The sequence below is a fragment of the Mustela erminea genome, chromosome 3 (assembly GCF_009829155.1).
Source record: "Mustela erminea isolate mMusErm1 chromosome 3, mMusErm1.Pri, whole genome shotgun sequence".
NCBI classification, from domain to species: Eukaryota; Metazoa; Chordata; class Mammalia; order Carnivora; family Mustelidae; genus Mustela; species Mustela erminea.
Window position 1 is genome coordinate 71,193,813 of NC_045616.1, and position 23,605 is coordinate 71,217,417.

Consider the following 23,605-nt stretch of genomic DNA (forward strand, 5'->3'; position numbering starts at 1 on the left):
AGTGGCTTTGGAATACGTTGTTGAAAGAGAATCTAAAGATACAAACTGGTCATAAAAACATAGAATGCGGATGTTACTAGAACTTAGAACTTGACCAAATTACGTGAAGTAATCACATAAAATAGAAATACACATGAAGATTGTGTTCTTGGAAAAAGTTTAAAAGCTTTTGTGAATTCTTTGGTGTCCGTGCAAGAGTTACTATATAAGCTTTTAGCTCACTGTGAAACAGAATGGGAAAAATAACCATTGTACATTGGGGCTTCCTTTGGTGGCTTGAAGTCAGCTGTGGTATTTACACCATGGAAATCTGCAAATGCTACAAATCAGGGCTTTTTGTTTCTTTCCATTTTACCAGTACACCACTGAAAATAACTCTGCACAGGTATTAATGAAATTCTTAGCACCCGTGACAAAGATATCCTGTAGGGCTTTGGTGAAGGGGATTTGGGGGAATAAATGAATATTCTTTCTATAAGCAGGGGACTTCTAATATCCATCTCCATTAAATTTGGTGTTCTTGGAATTAAAATTCCATCAAATTCTTCTTGGAAAGGATTTCTTTAAAATATGGCTTCTGTTTCACTTCTTTTCATAAAAAGGTAAATCAAGAAGATAAAATATATGTGTGGCAGGAAAACTTCCTGCTTTCTAGTAAGCAGAAGTGGTAGCACCTGATAAACTGTATAAAGTCACTGGAACAGAGTCAAAGCCATAGAGGAGCCAGACCCCCCCCCCCTTTTTTTTGTGAATGACAGTGTTAAAGAATGTAACCCCTCTCAACTTCTTTACACCCCGTACATACAAATTGCTTATGCTGATACAACTCTCAATGGTAACTCACTTCACACCTCTATTTTTTTTTTCCTTGTTATCACCAAGATTAAACAGCATGTTTGGGCAATATTCTACATTCATCTAACCTTTTCCATACAGGCCACACTGATACAACAGAACAGGTTTATGTACCTCACACGTCAGATCCTATCAAGAAACTTGGTAGTTTGATAAGGACACCGTAGCTTATTGAACTTGTTCTAAAAACAACAGCAGCAAACCACTCACCTCACACATTTTACTGACCTTGTTCTATGCTGTCCCCATTTTTAAATGCAGCAGATATATTACTGTGTGGCTTCAGAGTTTAAAGAAAGCTCAGGCATACAACAATATGTGTTTTGATATTACACCATTAAAAATTCTAGAGATCTGCATTTACTTCAATTACCTACTGAGAAAGGAGAGATCTAGGGTAAGTTTTAACTTCCACCTTGCCAAAAGCTTTAACCAAAGTGAAAAAATGGCTAGTCAGAAAATGAGAAGAAAATTGCCAGGAGTTGCTGTTCTGTTCTTTTTTTTTTTAATTGTTATTTATTTTTATTAACATATATTATTTGCCCCAGGGGTACAGGTTTGTGAATCATCAGGCTTACACACTTCACAGGACGCACCATATCACATACCCTCCCCAATGTCCATACCCCAACCACCTTCTCTACACCGCCCCCTACCCCCAGCAATCCTCAATTTGTTTTGTGAGATTAAAAGTCTCTTATGGTTTGTCTTCCTCCCATTTTTTTTTTAAAGTTTTTATTTATTTATTTGACAGACAGAGATCACAAATAGGCAGAGAGGCAGGCAGAAAGAGAGAGGGAAGCAGGTTCCCTGATGAGCAGGGAGCCTGATGGGTGGCTCGATCCCAGGACCCCAAGATCATGACCTGAACTGAAGGCAGAGGCTTAACCCACTGAACCACCCAGGTGCCCCCCATCCCATCTTGCTTCATTTTTTCCTTCCCTACCCCCACAGCCCCCCACTTTTCTCTTTGGTCTCCAGAAGGTCCGGGATTGTGATAGACAACCAACAAGAAATGCTGATAGACTTCACTGTTTCAGGGTGACATCCCTAAGGCAAGACACAGAAAAGGAAAGTAAATACAAATAAATTTAAAATTAGAATGAATTATAAAGCCTAATTTTCTTATGTTTTTTATTTTTTGTCTTTGAATTGATTTTTTTTGGTGGGGGGGGACCCAAACATTCCTCTGCTATGCCAAAGATTTTATTATAAACACATTTAATACCATATTTAATAGATTATTTAACTATATTCTCAAGCTTTAAAAAACTGTTATTGCTTTGATGCAGTTAATTTCTAAGTGAATTTTATTATCATGGTGAAATTTCAGATGGGATTCTAATCTCTGTAGAATTTCAGATTTTTCTGCTCCTGATGGTTCAAGCAGGATAAGGAGCATTCAACCAACTTGAGAGTTTAATTTTGTCACTCAGTTATATTTTTACACCTACAAATACTATTCTTCTGGCTTGTGCTCTGGAGGCCTTTGGTCCCATCTGTGCTTAAAGATGGACACATTCAAGTAGAAACAGAAAGAACCTATAGGATTATACTGTATAAAGAAATCCAGTACTAATGTATTTCTGAATAACTAACAGAAACTTTGTGAATTTGGAAAACATAATTTTGCATTGTGAATATCTGTAAAACAGCTGATATTGTGGTGCGGGGAAGACTGGGCACACTTCTGAACACTGGCTTGTATCTTCGTGGGTTTGTGTTTAATCACCCTGCTTTGGAGGGTGTTGATGTTTTCCTCGAATACCACTATCATCTCCCTCTCCTCTTTGAAACTTTCTCCTATTTCTGAAGCAAAAAAGAAAGTGTTTTTACTACTGGGAGTCCTTCTCTCTTCTCACCTCAGGTTCTAGATATGATCATAAAGGAAAAAATAGGAAATATTTCAGGCATACTAGAATATAGAGAGAATATAATGAGGTTTGAGTACCTAACATCTCCCTTAAGAAATGAAACATTACAAACACAAATGAAGCCCCTATATGTTACTTCTGCCTCTTCATAGGTAATCACTATTCTCATTCATGTTTTTATACTTTTGCTAATCGTGTACATCATTAAACAAAATAGAATGCTGTGTTGCATGTTTTAAATTTTTATATAGATGGTTCCCTTTTTTCACATTATTTTTAAGATAAGCTCATACATATAACTCTTGCTTATTGATTTTCACTACATAGTATTCCATAGTATGGATATACAACAACTTAGTTATCCATTCTTTTGTTGATGCTTCAATATATACTTAGTACAGGTCTCCTTGAGCAATGTGTGAGAATTTCTCTAGGAGACAGACCTGGGATTAGAATTTTTGGATAAATGGATATTCATATCTTTAATTTCACTAGATATTGCCATGCTCCAAAGATTGAATCATCTGCAGCGAAGCCAGCAATCTGTGTAAAAAAAATCCTCTTGGTTCGAAGTTTCAGATTCAATAATCTGAAGGTAGGGTGGTGGTGGTGGGGAGTATGGCAACATATTGCATTTCTAACATGTCTCCAAGTGATACTATTGCCACTGCAGTGTAATACTGGGGACTACAGTTTGGGAACAAGTGCTCTAGAGAAAGTCTGTCAGATTACATTTGGGAAAAAAGAGAGTCAATGAGACACTATCTGAAAAAAACGTGGCTGGTGAGGTTTTATTAGGTAACTGAAAGTCAGCCTGTGGTATAATTTGAGGATTCGGATTCTAGAAAAACTGGGTAAAAAAAAAAGATAATATATAGTAAATAACCGGTATGATTGGTTTTCAACAAGGCTAAATTCTTTATGAGTTAGTTCTCTTGCTAGAATGGGAACTCTGCATGTTCTCCTGCTGTTGCTTTGCCGAGAAGGGCAGGGGAGTAGACTGGTAGCCCTGTATTAGCCAGTGTGTGCAGTAAAGTTTGGCTGATATAACTCAGTGTATTAATGTCTTGATTACACTTATAAAACCCAGGTGCTGGCTTAGATGAAGGTGAGAATATTCCCTTGGGGAATCCTCAAGCATTATGGCATGGGGCTACTGAGTCTTACTGATGTGGCTATTTTTAGATACTTAGATCCAGAACAACAACAACAAAAATCAATCTTTATATTATGTATTTTTTTTTTTATTACATTCCAAGTTCAGTAATGTGATAACAGAATGCCAGGGAGGTTTCCCTTAAATACTCTTTCTTGCAAGAACTTCTTATTAAAAAAATATTGAAAACGAAGCCTTTACATATTTAGGATAAAGAGATAACACACAGGCTGCCACAGTCTACAAATAGTTAACATGTAAACTGGCAGGAAAGTTATTTTATTTCAGATTTAGCAATATAAAAGTTCAAATGGGGGAAGAGCATGTATCGGTAAATAAAAACATTTGCTTATATCATTCCACGATTTACATAACAAGATAACTGTTCTTCAAAACCAGACAACAGGTTTGAAAATACTTCTCTTCACACCCTTATAAGTGATGCTGTTGGGAACAATGGCTGTTATGAGGCCATTTATTACAGGAACATCTCTAGCTAGTTCTAGTTAAACATTACTGTTGTTTTATCTTCTTTCTTTTTTTTCTCTCATCAACTTTTTGCTTTCTTCTCGTCTTCTCTTATTCACTGGATTCCGAGGATCATAGATTTCGAATGTATCTGAATCTTGCATGCTTGCGTCTTTCACTTTTCTGGTTTTATCCTCAAACTGAAGTACATGTGACATCCTGAAGAGGGAGAGAGATGGTTCAGTGATTTTGGCAGGAGAACAGAAAGTAGAAATTTTATACTATACTGTCCTTGGCATAATGAACCATAAGGGTACAGAACACCAACATGGGTTTATTGTTTATTGGTGCTTATACCACATGGAAACCAACTTCTCAGAAAACACTTAAATTTGAAAAACATGTCTGGAGTTTGTTCTGTTGCTTTGTACTTTTGGTAATGAGTCTCTTTGCCTCAGTCTTCACTTGAAGGTCCTTTCCTGATGGGAGGTTAAGGAATTCTCCCCAGAAATGTTCCTTCAGCTAAACTCAGAGAGCATTTTGCCAACTTCCTTTAAAGAGCACAGTCACTTAGCCAGGGTTGCGGGGCAGAACTCCAGACAACAAACCAGCCCTATCTGATCTTTTTGTTTTCAGCAGTTAAAGGGGTCAAGAGTCAGGAATGTGTTAAGAAAATTCTTGTTCAAATGGTATTAAGACTGCCTTTTCTGGGGAGTTGCAGGGTTAAAAAAAAATGATTTTTTTTTCGTGCAAAAGGAAACTAAGCTTTGGCATAACTCCATGGACTAATTTCCTCCTCTTACTGTTGATTACAACAAATTTAACCATCCTGCTTTCCCACTTTATCAAATGCTTACTGGTCTTAAGGTATCAACATGTGCTTGAATCATAAGTGGTCATAAGCTGGCTATCCTTAGCAGCAGGGAAATATGTAAGTGATTAGCGCTGCCGCCATTAGGAGGTGTCAGAAATAAATGGAGAAGTCAAAGACCAGATTTCAGGGCAGTTGAATGAATCTGGAAAGAGAAAAGTTCAGTTTTGATAATATAAACAAAATTACTAAGGCTTTTCCCACTTGTTAGTTAAGCAATTTTAAAGTGGGCATACCCAACACTTTTATCACAGCTGATAGAGCTAAATTGCCTATAGGATTAACACTCCCCATACACCCGTTGTAACTTTCACATGAAACCCAAATATTACATTAATTTCTTTCCCCTGAACAAGCAGAGATTTGGGCAGTAGGTACCAACACAAATCCTCCCACCCCTTTTCCCTGCAGTAGCACAAATGCTGAGTGAAATTTACTTATGTGATAAACTCTCATGGATATATTTACGTTTTGAAGAAAAAATTTTGTAGAGAAATAAAATTTTACAGTATTAGTGGTACTTAGCATTCACTAGCTACTGTTCTTGAGGGCTGACAAGTTGAGTCTTAACTACCATTCCCACCCCTTCCATCCCAGAAGCGCTTACTGGAATGCAATTAGTACAAGTGATATTATTATACAGATGACCTAGAATTTACTTTAAGTTACCAAATGAGGTAAGTCACATGCACATTTTAATACTTTATTATTAATAATTTGTTATTTGCATCAGATTTCATAACTTATTTCAATACATGAAAATGCCCTATCACCTGTCAGAACTGCTGGCTTCTTACATTTCTCTTGCTTTAGTAAACACCCTTTTTTACAAAAGGCATCATATGAGATCTTGCCATTTACAACATGGCACCCTCTAGGTGGACCTAGAGGGTATTACGTTTACTGAAATAAGTCAACGACAAATACCATATTATTTCACTTAGATGTACAATCTAAAAAACCAAACAAATCAATTAACAAACAAACAGAATCAGACCTATAAATACGGACAGCAATCTTTGGGAACAGAGGGGAGAGGGGTGGGAAGATGGGCCAAATGGGTAAAGAGGTGTGGGATGTACAGGCTTCCCATTATGGAATGAATAAGTCATGGAAATAAAAGGCCCAGCATAAGGAATATAGTCAACGACATTGTAATAGTGTTGCATGGTGACATGGTACCTACACTTATGGTAAGCATGGTATAAGGTGTACATAATTGAATCACTATGTTGTACACCTAAATCTAATATAACACTGTATGGCAACTATATAAAAAAGGAAAAAAAAGAAGTAACAACAAAAAAGAAAATCAGAAAATATAGTGACTTCTTTACCATAGCAAGTACAGTGGAAAAACCATGCTGATAGATAATTTCAGAAATGGTGATAATGAGGCCCATGCTTCCTTAGTTTCCATTTTAAATTGTTTCTATCTTCTTTTAAGATGAACAGATAGATTTAATGGAAGAAATAGAAAAAAGAGCTCTGAATTAAGTTTACAGTAACAGAATAAATAGCATCAATTTTATCATGGATAATCACACAATTTAGTAGGAAAAATCTGTAGATTCTCTGTGGGAGGAAGAAGATAGGGTATTCATAGGTTTTGATTACAACTTTTCAATTGGAGATATTAATAAAATCCTGGAAACTACAAGTATGAAAGAAAAAGGAAATGCATCATAGGATCATTGGTTATTTAAATGGATTCCTCAAGTCTGATTTTCTTATGCTTTCAGTTACCTACAGTGTTTATGTATTAGCTTCTGAGAATAAAAAAACTCCCAATTCCTAGAAAAAGGCTGATTGTTCTACATTCATGGTTAACAAAGAACAACTAGAACCACTTTGAAACATAATCGAACTGGATTTAATCAATTAATGATGATCTGCCTAGACCTAAATGTCAGTGACAACTCAGTTCAGTAAATACACCTTTGAAAACCAACTAGTCAGTGAGAGCCTTATGCTTTTGATAGTTGGCTAATCAGTCAGTGGTGGACTTTACTAATCATATTTCTGAAACCAACCAATCACCGACAGTCTCTTGTTGGTATTGGGCTTCTGAGGCTGTCAATCCCTAAATAATCTCTGACCCCAAAACTCTATATTAAAGATTTCCAACCCACTTTGCCCAGGAACTGGACCTAAAAGCATAGCTCTTCCTTACTTAAGTAATAAATTAAACTTTTTGTTTCAGGTAATAAGAGGTGGTATTTTTCTTTGACACATCTTACGATCAGTTCTGCATTCCCCACAGAGTATATTTTTTAGGAATTTTAAGTGTATTTGCACTTCTGAGGAACAAGTTTAGAAGGGTGGCAGGATGTCCTTTTGAAGGTTTTTTACCACACATTGTGGGGAGTACAGACCCTACACTGCATTTCAGTAAGTGTTTAGCAAATGATTCTTGTGCAGATACCTAAGCTGAAACCAGGAAGTAGCTCAAAACATACCCTTTAAAACAATTTTATTCAATATTCCTGTATTGATAGTGAAAAACAAAACCACTGTCCTTAACTTATTAATATCTTTCTATATAAACATTTTCTATTTCAAAAATTATTGCTCTCTCTGTCCAAAAATACAGATGGATTTTTTGGTAATACCCATTTCTATTAGGACTGCCCACATTTCAAAAATGACTTTACCAGAACTTGTCAATTAAAACCTTATAGGCACCTTCCTCCTTTCTATCCCATGAGAGTATCTTGCAACCATTGGATTTAGTTGGCTCTGGTATAAGAATTGAACTCTAAACATGTGAATAACAGCACAAAGTCCACAAAGAGAAACAGATTTTCCTACAAATTTGAAAAAAACAGAAAGCCGTAAATTAAAGTAGCTGTCTTTTTCAACTGTTTGTTTCACACACCACTGCACTAAACAAGTCCAACATTTTGATTAATAACAAACCTAAACCCAGAGGAAAGAAGGGGCTATCAGCTTACAAACTACTTCAGCTTTAATATCATAATACTTAGCATGGCTGGTTACTCAGCAATAATATTTAATCTTTAAAAGAAATAAAAGCATAATCAAATGGTTCACCCATTTATCTTTCAACATGCTTTGGTCACTTCATTTTAAAAAGCAGAACAAAACAGTTATTATGATTTTCAGCATAATAAACTCCTGACCTATGTGCCTCCATAAATCACAGACTGCATGAATTGAAAGCATGCCCACATTTTACAGTCTCCTGTGAGAATACACATGCAGACTTATACTACAGACTTAACTCAAGTACATAAGGTCTGGTCATTTACAATACTGTATCTCCCGATAACTCAATACTATTCACTCTGTGTCTGGTCATGGAACTGGCCCAACAAGAGCAGTTAATTTTTTGGAATTAATTGCACACTGATCATTTACATATGAACATTTTAGAAGGTTCACTTGAATGCAAAAACAAAAACTTCGGTTCTCTTTAATAAAAAATTTACATAAGCTCAGATTCTCAAATAAGAACACTGACTTCAGTGTGTTACAGAAATATGGAGGTTTACATTTTCATAGAGGTTATTTGGTAGAACAGGTTTTTTGTCCCCCCCCCCCAGTGGGGTTGTATGAAATTATAAACAAAGTAAACAACTGATTGTTCAAAAAGGACCTGGACCTTGACTAAACTCACTAATCTGACATTCAGTTTTTAAAGTTCTCCCAAATCGTGAAATAGATTAAGAAATGACAGCAATTGATATTAATGGAGAACACTAGAAAGGTACTTATTCTCAAACATACAGTAAGTAGTACAATATAGAATTCCAGAATAATTTGTTTCTGACTAAAATGCATTAAGCATAAGCACAAGATTACTTATACTTCTATTGTAAATAGCCATCTTTTTCTCAGGAAATCTATAAACTACTCCTTCCCAAGTCTCACCAATTTAGGAACTTACCACCCCATCCTTAGACTTTGGTCGGTGTTCTAACTGTTCTACATCGGTACTATTTCTCCTTCCAATCCTGCAAAGGTTCTAAAATAGTATTAAGTTTTTAAAAAATTAAGTGGTTCCACACTCAACACAGGGCTGAACTCACAACGTCAAGATCGAGAGTACATGCTCTATTGACTGAGTCAGCCAGGTGCCCCTAAAATAATCTTTCTAATATATTTCTTTGACCAGGAATTACTGACTATTGTATTAGACTGAACTACCTCAGCCAGACCCTTAAAACTCTCTAACAACTACATCTTCCTATCTTACCAACCTTATTTTGTTTCTTTCATCATTTACTCTTTTGTAACTGGCTATCCACTTAATTGTGATCAGACCATCAGTTATTCGAGACGGTTTGAGTCTTGTTCATAATTGTATTCCCAGCGCCGAGAATGGTGATTTGTACTGTAAAGCAAAACCCCCAGGTCCTTTGTACTGGCCAGGCCTGTTGGCTGGTACTAGCTGGTCTGCTAAACTAACACTTGGCCTCCTTTTTTGGGCAGGGAACGTCTTTTATTTTTGTGATAAACTTTTAAAATGTCTAATAGGTCTGCACAAAGTCTCATGCTCAGCACAAGCCCACCTTTTCATGACCTCTCATAGCTCAGCACATACTGAATGCTGCTTTTCCACTGTCCTCCTATCACTTAATGGCTGGTTGTACTCATAGACTTCAGTGGAAGCATGCCTTATCTTCTTTTCTACTGACTATGGTTCCTACTGTAAAACTAGATGTTTTTTTTTAATTTTTAATTTTTTTATTAAGTAAACTCTGTGTGCAACATGGGGCTTGCACTCATGACCCCGAGATCAAGAGTCACATGCCCCACCGACTGATAATGGCAGGTGCTCCTTGATAGATACTTTTTAAAGCAGTTTTACATAGACTAATCCTAGAGCCCTGCATCAAACACAGGCTGTATGTTAGAATCATTCGGGTAGCTTTAAAAACTATGCTAGGCTTCTACCTCTAGAGGTATTAATTTAACTGTGCTGGGATGGGGCCCCAGCATTGGTAATTAAGTTGGTAATTAAAATTTTTTCCTGGTGATTTAAAAATACAGTCAAATTTAAGACTACAGCACTGAAGTTTAAGAATCTTTACATTTTCACATTGATTTATTTCATCAGCCATTTGTTCTGGCCCCTTCAGAGATGAACATCCAGTTCCTAATGATGAACTACTCAGGTACTTGAAGAAGCATAAGTGGCCTCTGAGCTCATTAACTGAATAATCTCAAGTGTATTATCCTTTTCTTATATATCATTTGAAGATAAGGCAAGAAACTGGACTTAATTCTTCACTCAACAAACATCTGAGGACATATTATGTGTGAGAACCTGTGTCAGACACCAGGGACGCAAGCCAAATATGACCCAGGCCCTGCCAATCTAAAGCGAACAGTCTGTTAGGGAGATGCACACACAGACACCAGAACAAATGCACATCTGGGATTGCTTGCAAAGCGTGAGGTGACAGTAAGAGCATCTATGGACACAGCTCTCCACAAAAAGCTTTCACATGTTGTTTGCTATAATCTTCACAGTTGTAGTAGTATGGGGGAGGCAGGAAAGATGTTGTCATCACCCCCACTGCACAGGCAATTTGTGAGATTCATGGTCAAGAAACCTGTAGCTGGTAAGTAGTTGGTGAGGTACTCTAATAAATGTCTTCAGAGGTAAGAAATGTTCATCATGTGAAGATGGATTTAACTTTAAGAACAATCCAAAAGTTAATTCAGTGCTAAATAGAGTGAATAAGTTAAAAAAAAAAATCAGATTGGGTAGTGCTTATTTTGGACTAAATTTTTTTTTAAAAATCCAACTATAAAGAGACAAGAATGATTATTTGTTTAGTTCCCAGACTGGCCTTTAAAGCAATTCCAAAAGAGAAGTTTCACAAATGTCTTGAGCAACATAGGAGGCTCTTTGGGAAAAGATACCTCTCTTTTAGAAGAAAACTTGCTAAAAAAAAAAAAAGTAATTTTCACTGTAAATTTTTATCCCATTATTGTCTTTAGTAGCGCTGTTTAGAATCTCAGTCTCAGTTTCACCTTATACTTCCTCAAATGAGGATGCTAGGTTGGGACACCCCCTTCAGCTGGAGTCCCAAAGCGGGAGAGCCAAGTGCCCGTAGCCTGCCCCTCGGAGGTTGGTTGTTTGGCAGTCTCCTATCAGTCATCTAATTAGTAAGGAGTGCACTGTGGTTGATGATGATATCCAGGTCTTTTCTGTTATAGATGTATCTTTCAAAATGCAAATCTAGCCATGAAAACTCTTCTGTGCTAAATCCTTTGGTGCTCCCCATTGTCTACACAATGAAACCCAAATTTCTTATTTGGACTTTGTAATTTGGTTTTTGATTCCAAGTTCCTGTATCACCTTCTCTGATCCCATTTATACCCCAGACATCCTGAATTACTTGCAGTTTCCTGAACAAGACCTGCACTTTCCTGCCTGCTTCCTGCCTCTCTATGGTGATACGTTTCTCTCCCTTGCCTTGGCTGAGGTGTCATCCCTTGTGGGAACCAGTCCCTGATTCCTCTCCTGGCCTGTCCTCTTTTTCTAGTGGGGTTAGGCCCTCTTCTGTACATTTCTCTAGTTTAGGCTCCCTCACTAGACTGTAGTTGCCTCAGTTTTACTTGCTTTTGCACCAGCACCAGTCAGCAATGCTTGGCAAGAAGAACACTCTCAATAAATTTCTGATGAATTAATAAATGTTTCTGGGTAACCAGTCACTTCTGGTTACTTCTAAAACCTTCGGCTAGAATTTTGAATTTTTTTTTTTACCATTCTCCTTAATATTAATATATATAATTCTGAATTATTTAGCTATTACGTTTATAAACCCTTGCGTTTTCTAGGTCAGTAACTTTCAAACTCCACAACACCAGAGAAAAGGTTAATATTTCAAAAAGCTAAAACAAAGTATTCCCACCACTACTAATTTTATGTTATGAAAATCCAATACTTATCTTCCTCAAATGGCCACTTAAATTGCCTATGAATTGACATTTGTCTTTTGTACTCTTTGTCTTTGAGATCTGAGGTGGGGGCAAAACACATATATTGTCCTCAGACAGCCTCCCTTGAGTTGGGTTTACAGGCCTTGCCATTCTTTGTGAAACTGTCATCCTCATAATTTGTCTTTAGTATACTGTGTTGACAGCTTCTCATTTCTCTATTAGATTAGAATTCCTAAGAAACCCAACTAAATAACTCCTAGTTATTATTTAAGTTTATTATTCTACAGGACTACAGATAAGAAACTTAAATGATCTGGTTGAAGGTTTCTTTTGAGGGAAAGGAGATTTGCATTTGAAAGCAAAAATAGCCCTTTTTGTTTTTAAAGAAAAATTTCAGCAAGACAAAACATTTTTCAAGTTTTGCCCACATTTGATTCTTTGAAAGGACCACACCCAGCTCTGTATCATAGATGGCCTGCAGCATACTCTTTCCACGTCACTTCTCTGGAATGTCCTACCACCCCCTTCCCACTGGTCTGTGTCCCCTATCCTTTCAAAGCCCAAGTGTAATTCCCATCCCTTTTAAAAATCTTCTGACTGACCTGGCTTTCCGTATCCTTACTTTTGAGTTCTCTGATACTTTCTATGGAAACTTTTGTGCACTGCAGTTGGAAGACCTGAGTTATAGTTCAGTTACTAAATGCTACTGTAGGAAAGTCACATGGCTTTTCAGGCCTGTTTCTTCATCTGTGAAGAGGAGATTGTGATATGCGCCCTAATTATGTCACATAATTAGAATGAGATTCAAACATCATGCCTCCACCAAGTCCGACACTTATTATTTCAATTTATTTTGTATTTTGTATATATGTGCTACACATAACCTGTGCTTGTATAAAGTTATATTTTATAATATTTTATTATACTGCATAGACTTTTTCAGATGTTTTTGTGTACACCGTCATACACACATAACTTATTTGATCTTACTTACTTTGGAGGCTTGTATGTATATTTTAAAATATATCCAGTCTTGGGTGCCTCCGTGGCTCAGTTGGTTAAGCAACTGCCTTCAGCTCAGGTCATGATCCCAGGGTCCTGGGACTGAGCCCCGCATCAGGCTCCCTGCTTAGTGGGAGGCCTGCTTCTCCCTCTCCCACTAAATAAATAAAATCTTAAAAAAAAAAAAAAGTAAAAAAAAAAAATCATCTGTAATTCCATAGCTCATCAATAATTATTATAAACTTATATAGGTACATCACTTCCTGTACTTTTCCTGTGCATCTCTCTGAATATATATATATATATATGCATGTATAATATATATATATGGATATTTGTGTGTGTGTATATGAAGGGATCATAATGCATATATTTTATACATTTTATAATTTGCATTTTTTAAAAAGATTTTATTTATTTATTTGACAGACAGAGATCACAGTAGGCAGAGAGAGGAGGAAGCAGGCTCCCCGCTGAGCAGAGAGCCTGATGTGGGGCTCGATCCCAGGACCCTGAGATCATGACCTGAGCCGAAGGCAAAGGCCTTAACCCACTGAGCCACCCGGGTGTCCTATAATTTGCATTTCATACCCAACTATACCACGATCATCTTTACATGGATAACTCTACTTTTTAACTTTTTTTAAAGATTTTATTTATTTGAGAGAGAGAGAGACGGAGAACAGACTCCCTGCTGAAGAAGGAGCCAGACATGGGGCTCAATCGTCTGACTCTGGGATCATGACACAAGCCAAAGGCAGACACTTAACCTACTGAGCCACCCAGGGACCCCGGATAACTATACTTCTGTATCATTTAATTAGCTTTCCAGTATTTGGGGGTTCTTGAGTGGCTCAAATAGTTAATTGCCTTCAGCCCAAGCCATAATCTCAGGGTCCTGGGATCTAGCCCTAGGTTGGGCTCCCTGCTCAGTGCAGAGTATGCTTCTCCCTCTCCCTCTGCTCCTCCTCACTGCTCATACTTTCTCTTAAATAAATAAATAAAATAAAAAAAAAAAAGTTGTCTAATAGTTTATCCTATAGATAATTTACAATCAACCCTATGTTGTAGGATTCTTAGGCTTGTTCAGATTTTCACCTTTATAAACAAAATGTTGCTAATAGTATCTATGTGAATAAGAGAATTTTGGATTTTCTTATTTGTAGAAATTTTGTGGAAGAAAGGCTGGTACAGTATTCCTTCTTTTGGTAGCATAATTCTTTTTCTTTCAGAAATGACCCTCTCCACTCTCAGTCCAGGTTGTTGGAGTAGAATGACATCTGCTGTCCTTGTCCCAGGATGAGGACTCATGTAATAGGCCTGCCCAGAAAACCAGTGATTACATCAGGGCATGGGCATTTGAATTTGAAAAGGCCAAACGGAATTGGTTCCAGAACTTTTCCTGGAACCATTAAGGTTGATCATAATATAATCCTAGAGCTTCTGACGGCCATCTTTGGCACCCCCTAGGGGAAGCCTGGCCTACGGATGAGGCCAACTGAGAGGAAAACGGAGCCAGGAGACAGAAAAAAGAGAATACTGGTTGAATTCTCTGGTCTACTCATGCCCTAGCTTTACTTCTTAAGCTTCCCTTGCTGATAGAGTCCCCATTTTTGTTTAAGATATTTCTATCATTTGTAATAGAGAATCTTTACTAACCTTTAGGATATATTCCAAGAAGTAGAATTCTTTGGACAACGATTTGTACATTTTTAAGGTATTTCATATGAATGGTCTAACTTCACTCCAGAGAGGATTTATCAATTTACACCCTCATTGGCAAAGTGCCTTATTTTCCTTAATAGCTTTTGTTTTCCCTTTTCTCCCATGTTTTTGGCTATCTGTATTTCTTCTTCTTCTTTTTTTTTTTTTTTAAAGATTTTATTTATTTACTTGACAGAGAGAGGTCACAAGTAGGCAGAGAGGCAGGCAGAGAGAGAGAGGAGGAAGCAGGCTCTCTGCCGAGCAGAGAGCCCGACGCGGGACTCGATCCCAGGACCCTGAGATCATGACCTGAGCCGAAGGCAGCGGCTTAATCCACTGAGCCACCCAGGCGCCCCATATCTGTATTTCTTCTTTTGTGATATGTGTATCTATCCTTCGCCCACTGGAAAAAAAGGTGATATTCAGCTTTTCCATTTGGATTTGTGAGAAATTTTACTATATTAAGAATATAAATCTATATTTATCACATATATTCAAAATGCGTTTTCTAGCTTATCATTTGTCCTTTGATTTTATTTTTTTCTGTTGAGTTTTACTTACCTATTTCCTTTCTTCCTCTCTCCACCCTTCTTTCCACCCTCTGATATAGAACTTTACAGTTTTTTATATAGTCATTGTGAGCAGCCTCTTCCTTTGTGGCCTCTGTCCTTAAAGTCATACTTAAGTCTTTCTTCACATTAATACCATGTAAATTATCCACCTAAATTTTCAACACCACTTTTACAGTTCTCTTTTCATAATTTTGGCATCTGACTGGGAAAGATCATTACTTTCTTACTCTTAAACAACATTTATCAAAATTTGTTTATATTTTAAAATAGATTCTGTTTTTTTTAAGAGGTTTAGATTTACAGAAAAATTGAGCAGTTAGTATGGAGAGTTCCCTTATACCCTCAAACCAATTTTCTCTATTATTACCATCTCATGTTAGTATGGTACACTTGTTACACTTAATGAACCAATATTGATACCTTGTTATTAAATCCATAGATTATTTATATTTCCTTAGTCTTAGAACACACTAAACTGTGTTCCCCCCAGATTCGTAAGTTGAAGACCTAACTCCCAATATGACTGTCTTTGGAGATATGGCCTTTATAGAGGTAATTAAGATAAAATGTCATTCTGCAATACGAATGTTGAATAATTATGTCACACATCTGAAACCAATGTTATATGCTAATTATACCTCAATTAAAAAAAGATTACATGAGGTCATAAAAGTGTGCCTTAATCCAAAGAGAACTAATGTTCCTAAAAGAAGAGGAAGAACCACGAAGAGCATATGCACACAGAGAAAAGGCCATGTGATAACAGAACAAGAAGGCGGCTATCTGCAAGCCAAGGAAAGAGGTCTCATTAGAAATCAACCCTGCTGGGGCGCCTGGGTGGCTCAGTGGGTTAAGGCCTCTGCCTTCGACTTAGGTCATGATCCCAGGGTCCTGGGATGGAGCACCATATTGGGCTCTCTGCTTGGCAGGGAGCCTGCTTCACTTCCTCTCTCTCTCTCTGCCTCCCTCTCTGCTTACTTGTGATCTCTGTCAAATAAATCTTTAAAAAAAAATAAAAAATAAAAAAAAAGAACTCAACCCTGCTGACATTTTCATCTTAGACTTCTAGCCTCCAAAACTGTGAGAAAATAAATTTCTATTGTTTAAGCCACCTCGTCTGTGGACTTTTGTTATGGTAGCCCTAGGAGATTAATACACTTAGCTTTTACCTAATGTCCCTTTTTCTATTCCAGTATCCCAATAAGGATATCACATTCGTTGTCATGTCTCCTTAGGCTATTCTTGGCTATGGTGATTTCTCAGAATTTCCTTGTTTTGATCCCTTTGACAGCTTACAGGAGTACTTGCTGGGTATTTTGTGGGATGCCGATACTGATGGAAATTATCTGATGTTTTTCTCATGATCACAGTGGGCTTATGGGCTACTGGGAGGAAGACCACAATGTAAAGTGCAATTTTCATTACATTATATCAAAAGCAAATACTACCAACATGATTTATGATACTGATGTTGACCTTGATCACCTCACTGAGCGCTTGTCAGTTTTCTCCACTCTAAAGTTACTCTCTGCCCTCCCCACCCCCAGCTCCAGCTTTCCATCTTGTACTCTTTGGAGGGAACTTATTATGTGTAGTCCATACCTAAGGAGTGAGAAGTTATGCTTTCCTACTCTTTCTTAAAAAATTTCTTGGCTATTTTTGCTTATATATTTTTCTCCATCCTTCAACTGGTATTTTTATTTGGATTATATTAGGTTTATGAAATAATTTTGAGACAATTTGTTTTTTGTTAAAAATTAAGCATTTTAGAAACATAGTATACCTATCTATTTAGCCATAAAACAGGTTGCGTTTTCTTAATTAAAAAAAAAAAAAAGTTTTCTGGGCACCTGGGTGGCTTAGTTGGTTTAGTGTTTCCTTTGGCTCAGGTCATGATCTCAGGGTCCTGGGATCCAGCCCCATATTGGGCTCCCTGTTCAGTGGTGAGTCTGCTTCTCTCTTTCCCTCTGCCCCTATTTGTGCTTTCTTTCTCAAATAATAAAATCTTTAAAAAAATGTTTTCTAAGTGATTATTTTAGAGCACTAATTAATTGATTAACTGATACTGATCTGTGTGTATTAATTGTGTATCTGGCCACAATAATGAAGTCTTAGAACTTCTGGTAGATAACTTTGGATTTTCTAGATCTGCAGATAACTTGGTTTCTTCCATTCCATTTTTACATATAAGTAACTAAAGAGAAGATATTGAACTTACTTATCAAACTGGAACCTGCTTCCCAGTTCACAGTCTAGAAACTTTGGAAGCCTAAAGATGACAGATACTGTTACAGGTACTTTTGCTGCTAATGTAAAATAAAGATCAAAAAATTTCTGCAGAATCTGGGTAACTAAGTTAAACATTTGGTACTTATTGTAATTTTAAGAAAGTATATCTAATAATAAGCTTTTAGTTTTCCTTCAAATGAATTAATTAAAACTCATCATATAGAGAATAATGACATTATCAACCCCAAATATTACAACTCTTTTTTTTCTGTGATTCTGTGTTCACTTTTGATACGGCTTAAAATGTAAATGGCAATTTTGTTTAAACTTTTGACATTTTCATATGATTTCTAGAATATATTTTAAAATATCAATTGGATGATTCTTACATTTTGATAGTATCTTAACTATCAAAATGTAATATTTAGGTGAAAACAATATAAATTTTTAATTTTAGAACTTTTCTCCATCACTGATTATAAGTAACTTAGGGTTATCTTTTCACAAATGTTAAAGCTTCTTTAGGAATTAAGAAGTTAAAGGGTTAAAGTATCACTCCATATAAAAGTACTGTGAGTCTTTTTCAACATGAATTAGATAGTAGAAATGACAGTAATTCATATGAAGAGACAGAAAAAACATGAGTGAGGCCAGAGATCAAAATGTGTTAAAAACAAACAAACAGGGGGCGCCTGGGTGGCTCAGTGGGTTAAAGCCTCTGCCTTCAGCTCGGGTCATGGTCTCAGGGTTCTGGGATCGAGCTCCGCATGGGGCTCTCTGCTCAGCAGGGAGTCTGCTTCCCCCTCTCTCTCTGTCTGCCTCTCTGCCTACCTGTGATCTCTCTGTCAAATAAATAAATAAAATCTTTAAAAACAAACAAACAAACAAACAAACATCCAGGAAAGTGAAGTCACTGGGATTCTTCATGTCCAGCAGAGTAGGGCAACACAGGACAGAGGTGACTGAGAAGCAGAAGAGGCTAAATAGGAGAAGAAAATCAAGGAGGAAAAGGATGAAAGAAAACTCAAAATAGGAGACAAACAGTGACTTAAAGGAAGCAGAGAAAAATGCAGACAGAAGTGGCCAAAACTTAGAAGAGTGATTTAAAAATTGACAGTGGGAGGACAGCAGTAACAAAAATAAAAAAAAAAAAGTTTTTAAATATTTGAAATACAAATGAAGATAAGTATAGGAAAATAGAGCATTAGGTAAACCAAGAAAGATGCTGGCCTATGGAAAAAGAAAACAAAGATAAACACTAGTGGAATTTTTTTTACTCTTCACCATTAACGTGGGAAAACTTCCTTTCTTCTGAATTTTGAATGAATGTTAATAGTATTTCTTCCTTGGTTTGGGGTTTTGAAAAGCCAACTCTTAAAAAAACCTTTTGTTTCCGTCATTTAAAAAGAAAAAAAATAATCCTCATAGAGTGTCTTTAATAAATATTGAGTATTTTTGGAGCAAAAGTGAAAGATGTAATTTTTAAAATAGTTTCATCAGCATGGGAATAACTTCTCAGCTTTCCTGCTTATCTAACATGCTTCACACTCAGTAGGATACAGGTGGAAAGGTTTAAGAAGCTTTCCAGAATAAATCTGAAATACACATTCTAACACCTGCCCTGGGGTTTAACCAACTGGTCAGCCAATAACATTTAATCTATGGCTAGTGAACTAACAAAACAACTTGGGAAGATGGAGTTCTCAGTCAAAAAGTCCTGGTAAGCAGCTGGGGTACATGGCTATCTGCCCATCTCTCTCAGAACAAATCCATGAACAAAGCAAACTTACCTAATGTGATAGAAATTTATTTCAGTTCAAACTATAAAAGCAGAGTCAATACAGAAGAGCTTTCTTTAGACAGAAAAAAAAGGCAGAAAAAGGTGACTTCGGGGACTGGTCGGAGGGCTTAGAAATAAAATAACCACCTTTCCCACGGTCAGCGACCCTGACAAGTTCCTATTTATGAAGAATCTCATTTGGTCTTCTGCAGCATTATTTACAGTCCTTAATAAAATGAACACTAATTAGGGAACAAGGTTTATAATCCTATTCCTTGTTTCATTTTATCACTACTTTAGAACTTGGCTAAGAGGAATAGAAGAAAAACATTTACATTATACTGAGCTTGTAATTCTCTGCTCTCTAAAGTGATGATGTTCTTTTGCATTATATTTAAATTTTATTTTTAACTGATATCCCCTCCATCCCTCCCTTTTCTCAGTACCAGCTTAAGGAGAAAAAACAATATTTCATTAATGAGGCATTACTGTTTACCATAAAATTATCAAATCTCAAGTTTATTTTTTCTCAAAAAGAATTATGATAAAAACTAAAGTTATCTACTGCAACTTATTATGGGTTAATTAAGAAAAGGTCATAAAATTTGTCAAACATTATAGTAATGGTATAAATTCCAATAATTATTTTGATAGATCTACTAACAAATGCAGAGGAATTACTTTCCAAAAATAACAAAGACAATATAAAAAATGAGAATAACAAAACATTTATTGAGCACTGATACCCTGCTAAATCCTCTAAAAAAAGTATTTCATTTAATCCACAAACTAACCTATCAGAATTACAGTTTAACCTATCCTATTACGGTGTAAGGAACAGGATTAGAAAGATTATACAATTTTCCTAAAATCACATAGCTAGTAAATTTCCAAGTGGGGATTCAAAGCAGGTTTGACTCCAAATCCCATACTCATAACCAATCTATTCTTTATATTCCCATGGAAAATTATGACTAAATGTGGGTAAATGAGGCACTTCTTTTTAAGTTAAACTTTTAAATAACTTTCTGAATTTTAATTCTTCAGATAATACAGGGTTTATAATATTAGGGACATGGACTTAATATCTACCATGATTTTAAGGAAGATAGACAATTTTTGACCAAAAATTTATAATAAAGTCCTGAAGTCACTTGTTTGGCCTTGTTACCACAGTTTACAAAAACAACAACAACAACAACACTGCTTTAACAAGCAAATGTGAAAAATATGTAGGTTAGAGAAATTGTTACAATATAAAATCTCACACACACACACACACACACACACTTGAACTAAGCATGATTAGCTGTTTTTGAGATCTACCACTTACTAGCTATGAGATCTTCACCAAAATTATTTAACCTTTCTGTGCTTCAGATTCTTCCCACATAATCTGGGCGTAAGAATAAGATCTAGCTTATAGGTTTAAACAAGATTGATGCTTTGTACATGTTCAGGAAAAGTTAGCTCCTTCTTAAAATTTTTATTTCTACTAAAAAACAGGCCAAGCCCAACATTTTAAATATTATGGCCAACTGAATTAGCTGCACACAAGGAACAGAAAGAACATTATTATTAAATTTAACTTGGTTATCTTTAATAATACCAGAGAGGATAAGGGTGTTAATAATTCAAAATGGTAGGTAGTAGGAAGAATATTAATGAATGTCTTTGGAAGATGACTTTGTGGCTTACATATATATATGGCCACCCTAGATGTCCTGGGGATTGACATCATGTATAACAAAAATGAGATGTTATCCACTATATGATTTTGTTAATCCTTTGTGCTTTTTTGTTCAGTACCAGGGAGATGGAAAAAATTCTGTTGAAACTTCTCATAAAACATTTATAAACTTATACTATAAAATGGCAATCAAATATCCTAGATTTTGTTCTTTTTTTATTCTTCATGCTACTTATTTTCCACATGCAATCTTTTCCATTACTTTGAAGGTAGGGAGTTTGTCTAAAGACTGATTATTTCCTTTTTGGCACTGGGGCTGCAATTCAGGTAGTGGCCACCTGTTAAATAATGGGACCTTTTATTGATTCCATGGTCAATTGTCTAAGATTTTTCCAGGTGTGGTTACCTCAGAGAAAATACGAATGGAGCAACATTATCCAGATGCTTAAGCTTTTAAAGTAAAAATATGTGTTGAACAATAAAGGTCCAACTTGCTTACCAGATATTAAAGAGTATTATATGGCTACAATAATTTAGTAGTGAAGTACTGACACAGGAGTAGACAGAAAAATCGATGTAAAATACTGAAACTGACCCCAAAATATTCCCAAGTCCTTACGCTATGTAAAGGATGTGTTTAATAGCAGTGGGGGAAAACACAGGACTATTCAATTGTGGAAGTTAGCAATATAGAAAAAAGTGCTGCAAGAGTAATTTAACATAATCACGAAATAATCAATTCCAGGTAAAGATGTCAGTTAAAAATAAAAATAAAATTATAAAACACTAGAGAAAGATACAAGTAGGTATTTATATAATCCTGGCATTATGAAAACTTAAAGAGTGACATTGGGCCACAAACACGAAGAAAAAATTGGCAGATTTAGCAATGCATATTTAAAACTCCACCTTAAAAGCAAGACAAAACAACAATCATAATGGCAAACTAGTAAAAATATTTAAAACCAAAAATATCTTTCATATGTAAAAAATTTGGTAAATCAGCAAGAAATATATAATCATACAATAAACAGCCACCACCACAAGGTGATGAAATATAAATGGACAGTTCACATCTTAAAAAAGTTCAACTTCTTTTTTTTTTTAAAGATTTTATTTACTTACTTGAGAGGGAGACAGAGAAAAGGAAAACACAAGCAGAGGGAGTGGCAGGAAGAGGGAGCAGGAAGCCAGCTCCCTACTGAGCAAGGAGCTCAATGTGGAGCTCAGCCCCAGGACCCTGGGATCATGATCTGAGCGGAAGGCAGATGTTTAACCGACTGAGCCTTTTGACTGAGCCATTGACTGAGCCACCCAGATGCCCCTAAGAAGTTCAAGTTCACCAGTAAACAAAGAAATACAAAATAATACAAAGTAGAAACTGGCAAAAATTAATGTATCTTTATCTGTTATCTGTGATATATTACAACATACACATAACATAATACTTTGGAGAAATCAGCAACTTCATACATTGCTGGTACAGGTATAAATGATTTAACTTTCTGGAATGCAATCTAGCAAAGATGTTATCAAGACACACCTGAGCTGACAAAAATCAGAATGATTTGGGGCAAAGAACTGGCTGAAAGGGGCATGAGGGAACTTTCAGGGGTGATGTATATGTTCTAGCACTTGTGCTGGTGGTGTTTAAATGAGTGTAGGCAATTTTAAAAATTGAACAAATTATTTTGAGCATAAGAGGAGCAATTTCTTATATGTAAATTATTCCTTGTTAAAGTGAAAAAAAAAACCATATTTAACTCAGCAGTTTCACTTCCTTTAACCTAAGGAAATGACATTGAACATACAAAATATGTTAACTTGGATTATTCACTCATGAAAAACCATGAAAAATTGGATAAATTTTGTATAATAATTTCCATTCAATTCAAATTCTCCATTCTAAAAGTGTACATATATATATGGATAGAAAGAAGCATTAATGATCACTCTCTGGGGTATGAAATTACTATTGATTTTTTCTTTCCTGTTCTTTTTCAGTATTTCTTATATTGACTATTATAAACACAAATTAGGTTAATTTGGAGACTCGATATGACAATTTGTATAAATTTTATCTAAAAAATTCTATGAAAGAAGATGATACAATTAAAACTCTTTTTACAGAAATACAAACAAGTATATACAAATTCTGCATCTTCACTAAATTTCACCTGAAATCTTACTATTGGGTTTTTCTGTCCCACTTTAAGCATCATTTCACTTTCAAATATGGTTAAAGTAATGGAACTTTTGTTCCTATTTTCTTGATTGCCCGTGTACAATGGGAACTTTCATTTTGTACTGGCTTGGTTGCTATCTGTAACTCCCATTGTGAAATAAATTTTTACTGCTTTGTGCTTAATCCCAAGGACCTTGGCTCCTTAAATTTTCTTTCCAATAAAAATGAACTACTTATGCCTACAGGGCCTTTCTCTGTTTCAAAAAAAAAAAAAAAAAAAAAGATTGTAGAGAGAGTCCAA

The 23,605-nt window shown here is 35.9% G+C and overlaps 1 protein-coding gene across 1 annotated transcript in view; it reads right to left on the reverse strand.

Moving 5' to 3' along the window:
• Positions 1-3,941: 3,941 nt before the first annotated feature.
• The window catches only part of CWC27 (CWC27 spliceosome associated cyclophilin), a 193,739-nt gene continuing 174,075 nt past the window's right edge, over positions 3,942-23,605 (reverse strand). The window contains exon 14 of the mRNA XM_032336143.1: positions 3,942-4,572. Within this exon, the coding sequence (XP_032192034.1) occupies positions 4,410-4,572 (163 nt within the window). The 3' untranslated portion in view covers positions 3,942-4,409. The remainder of the gene's footprint in view (positions 4,573-23,605) is intronic.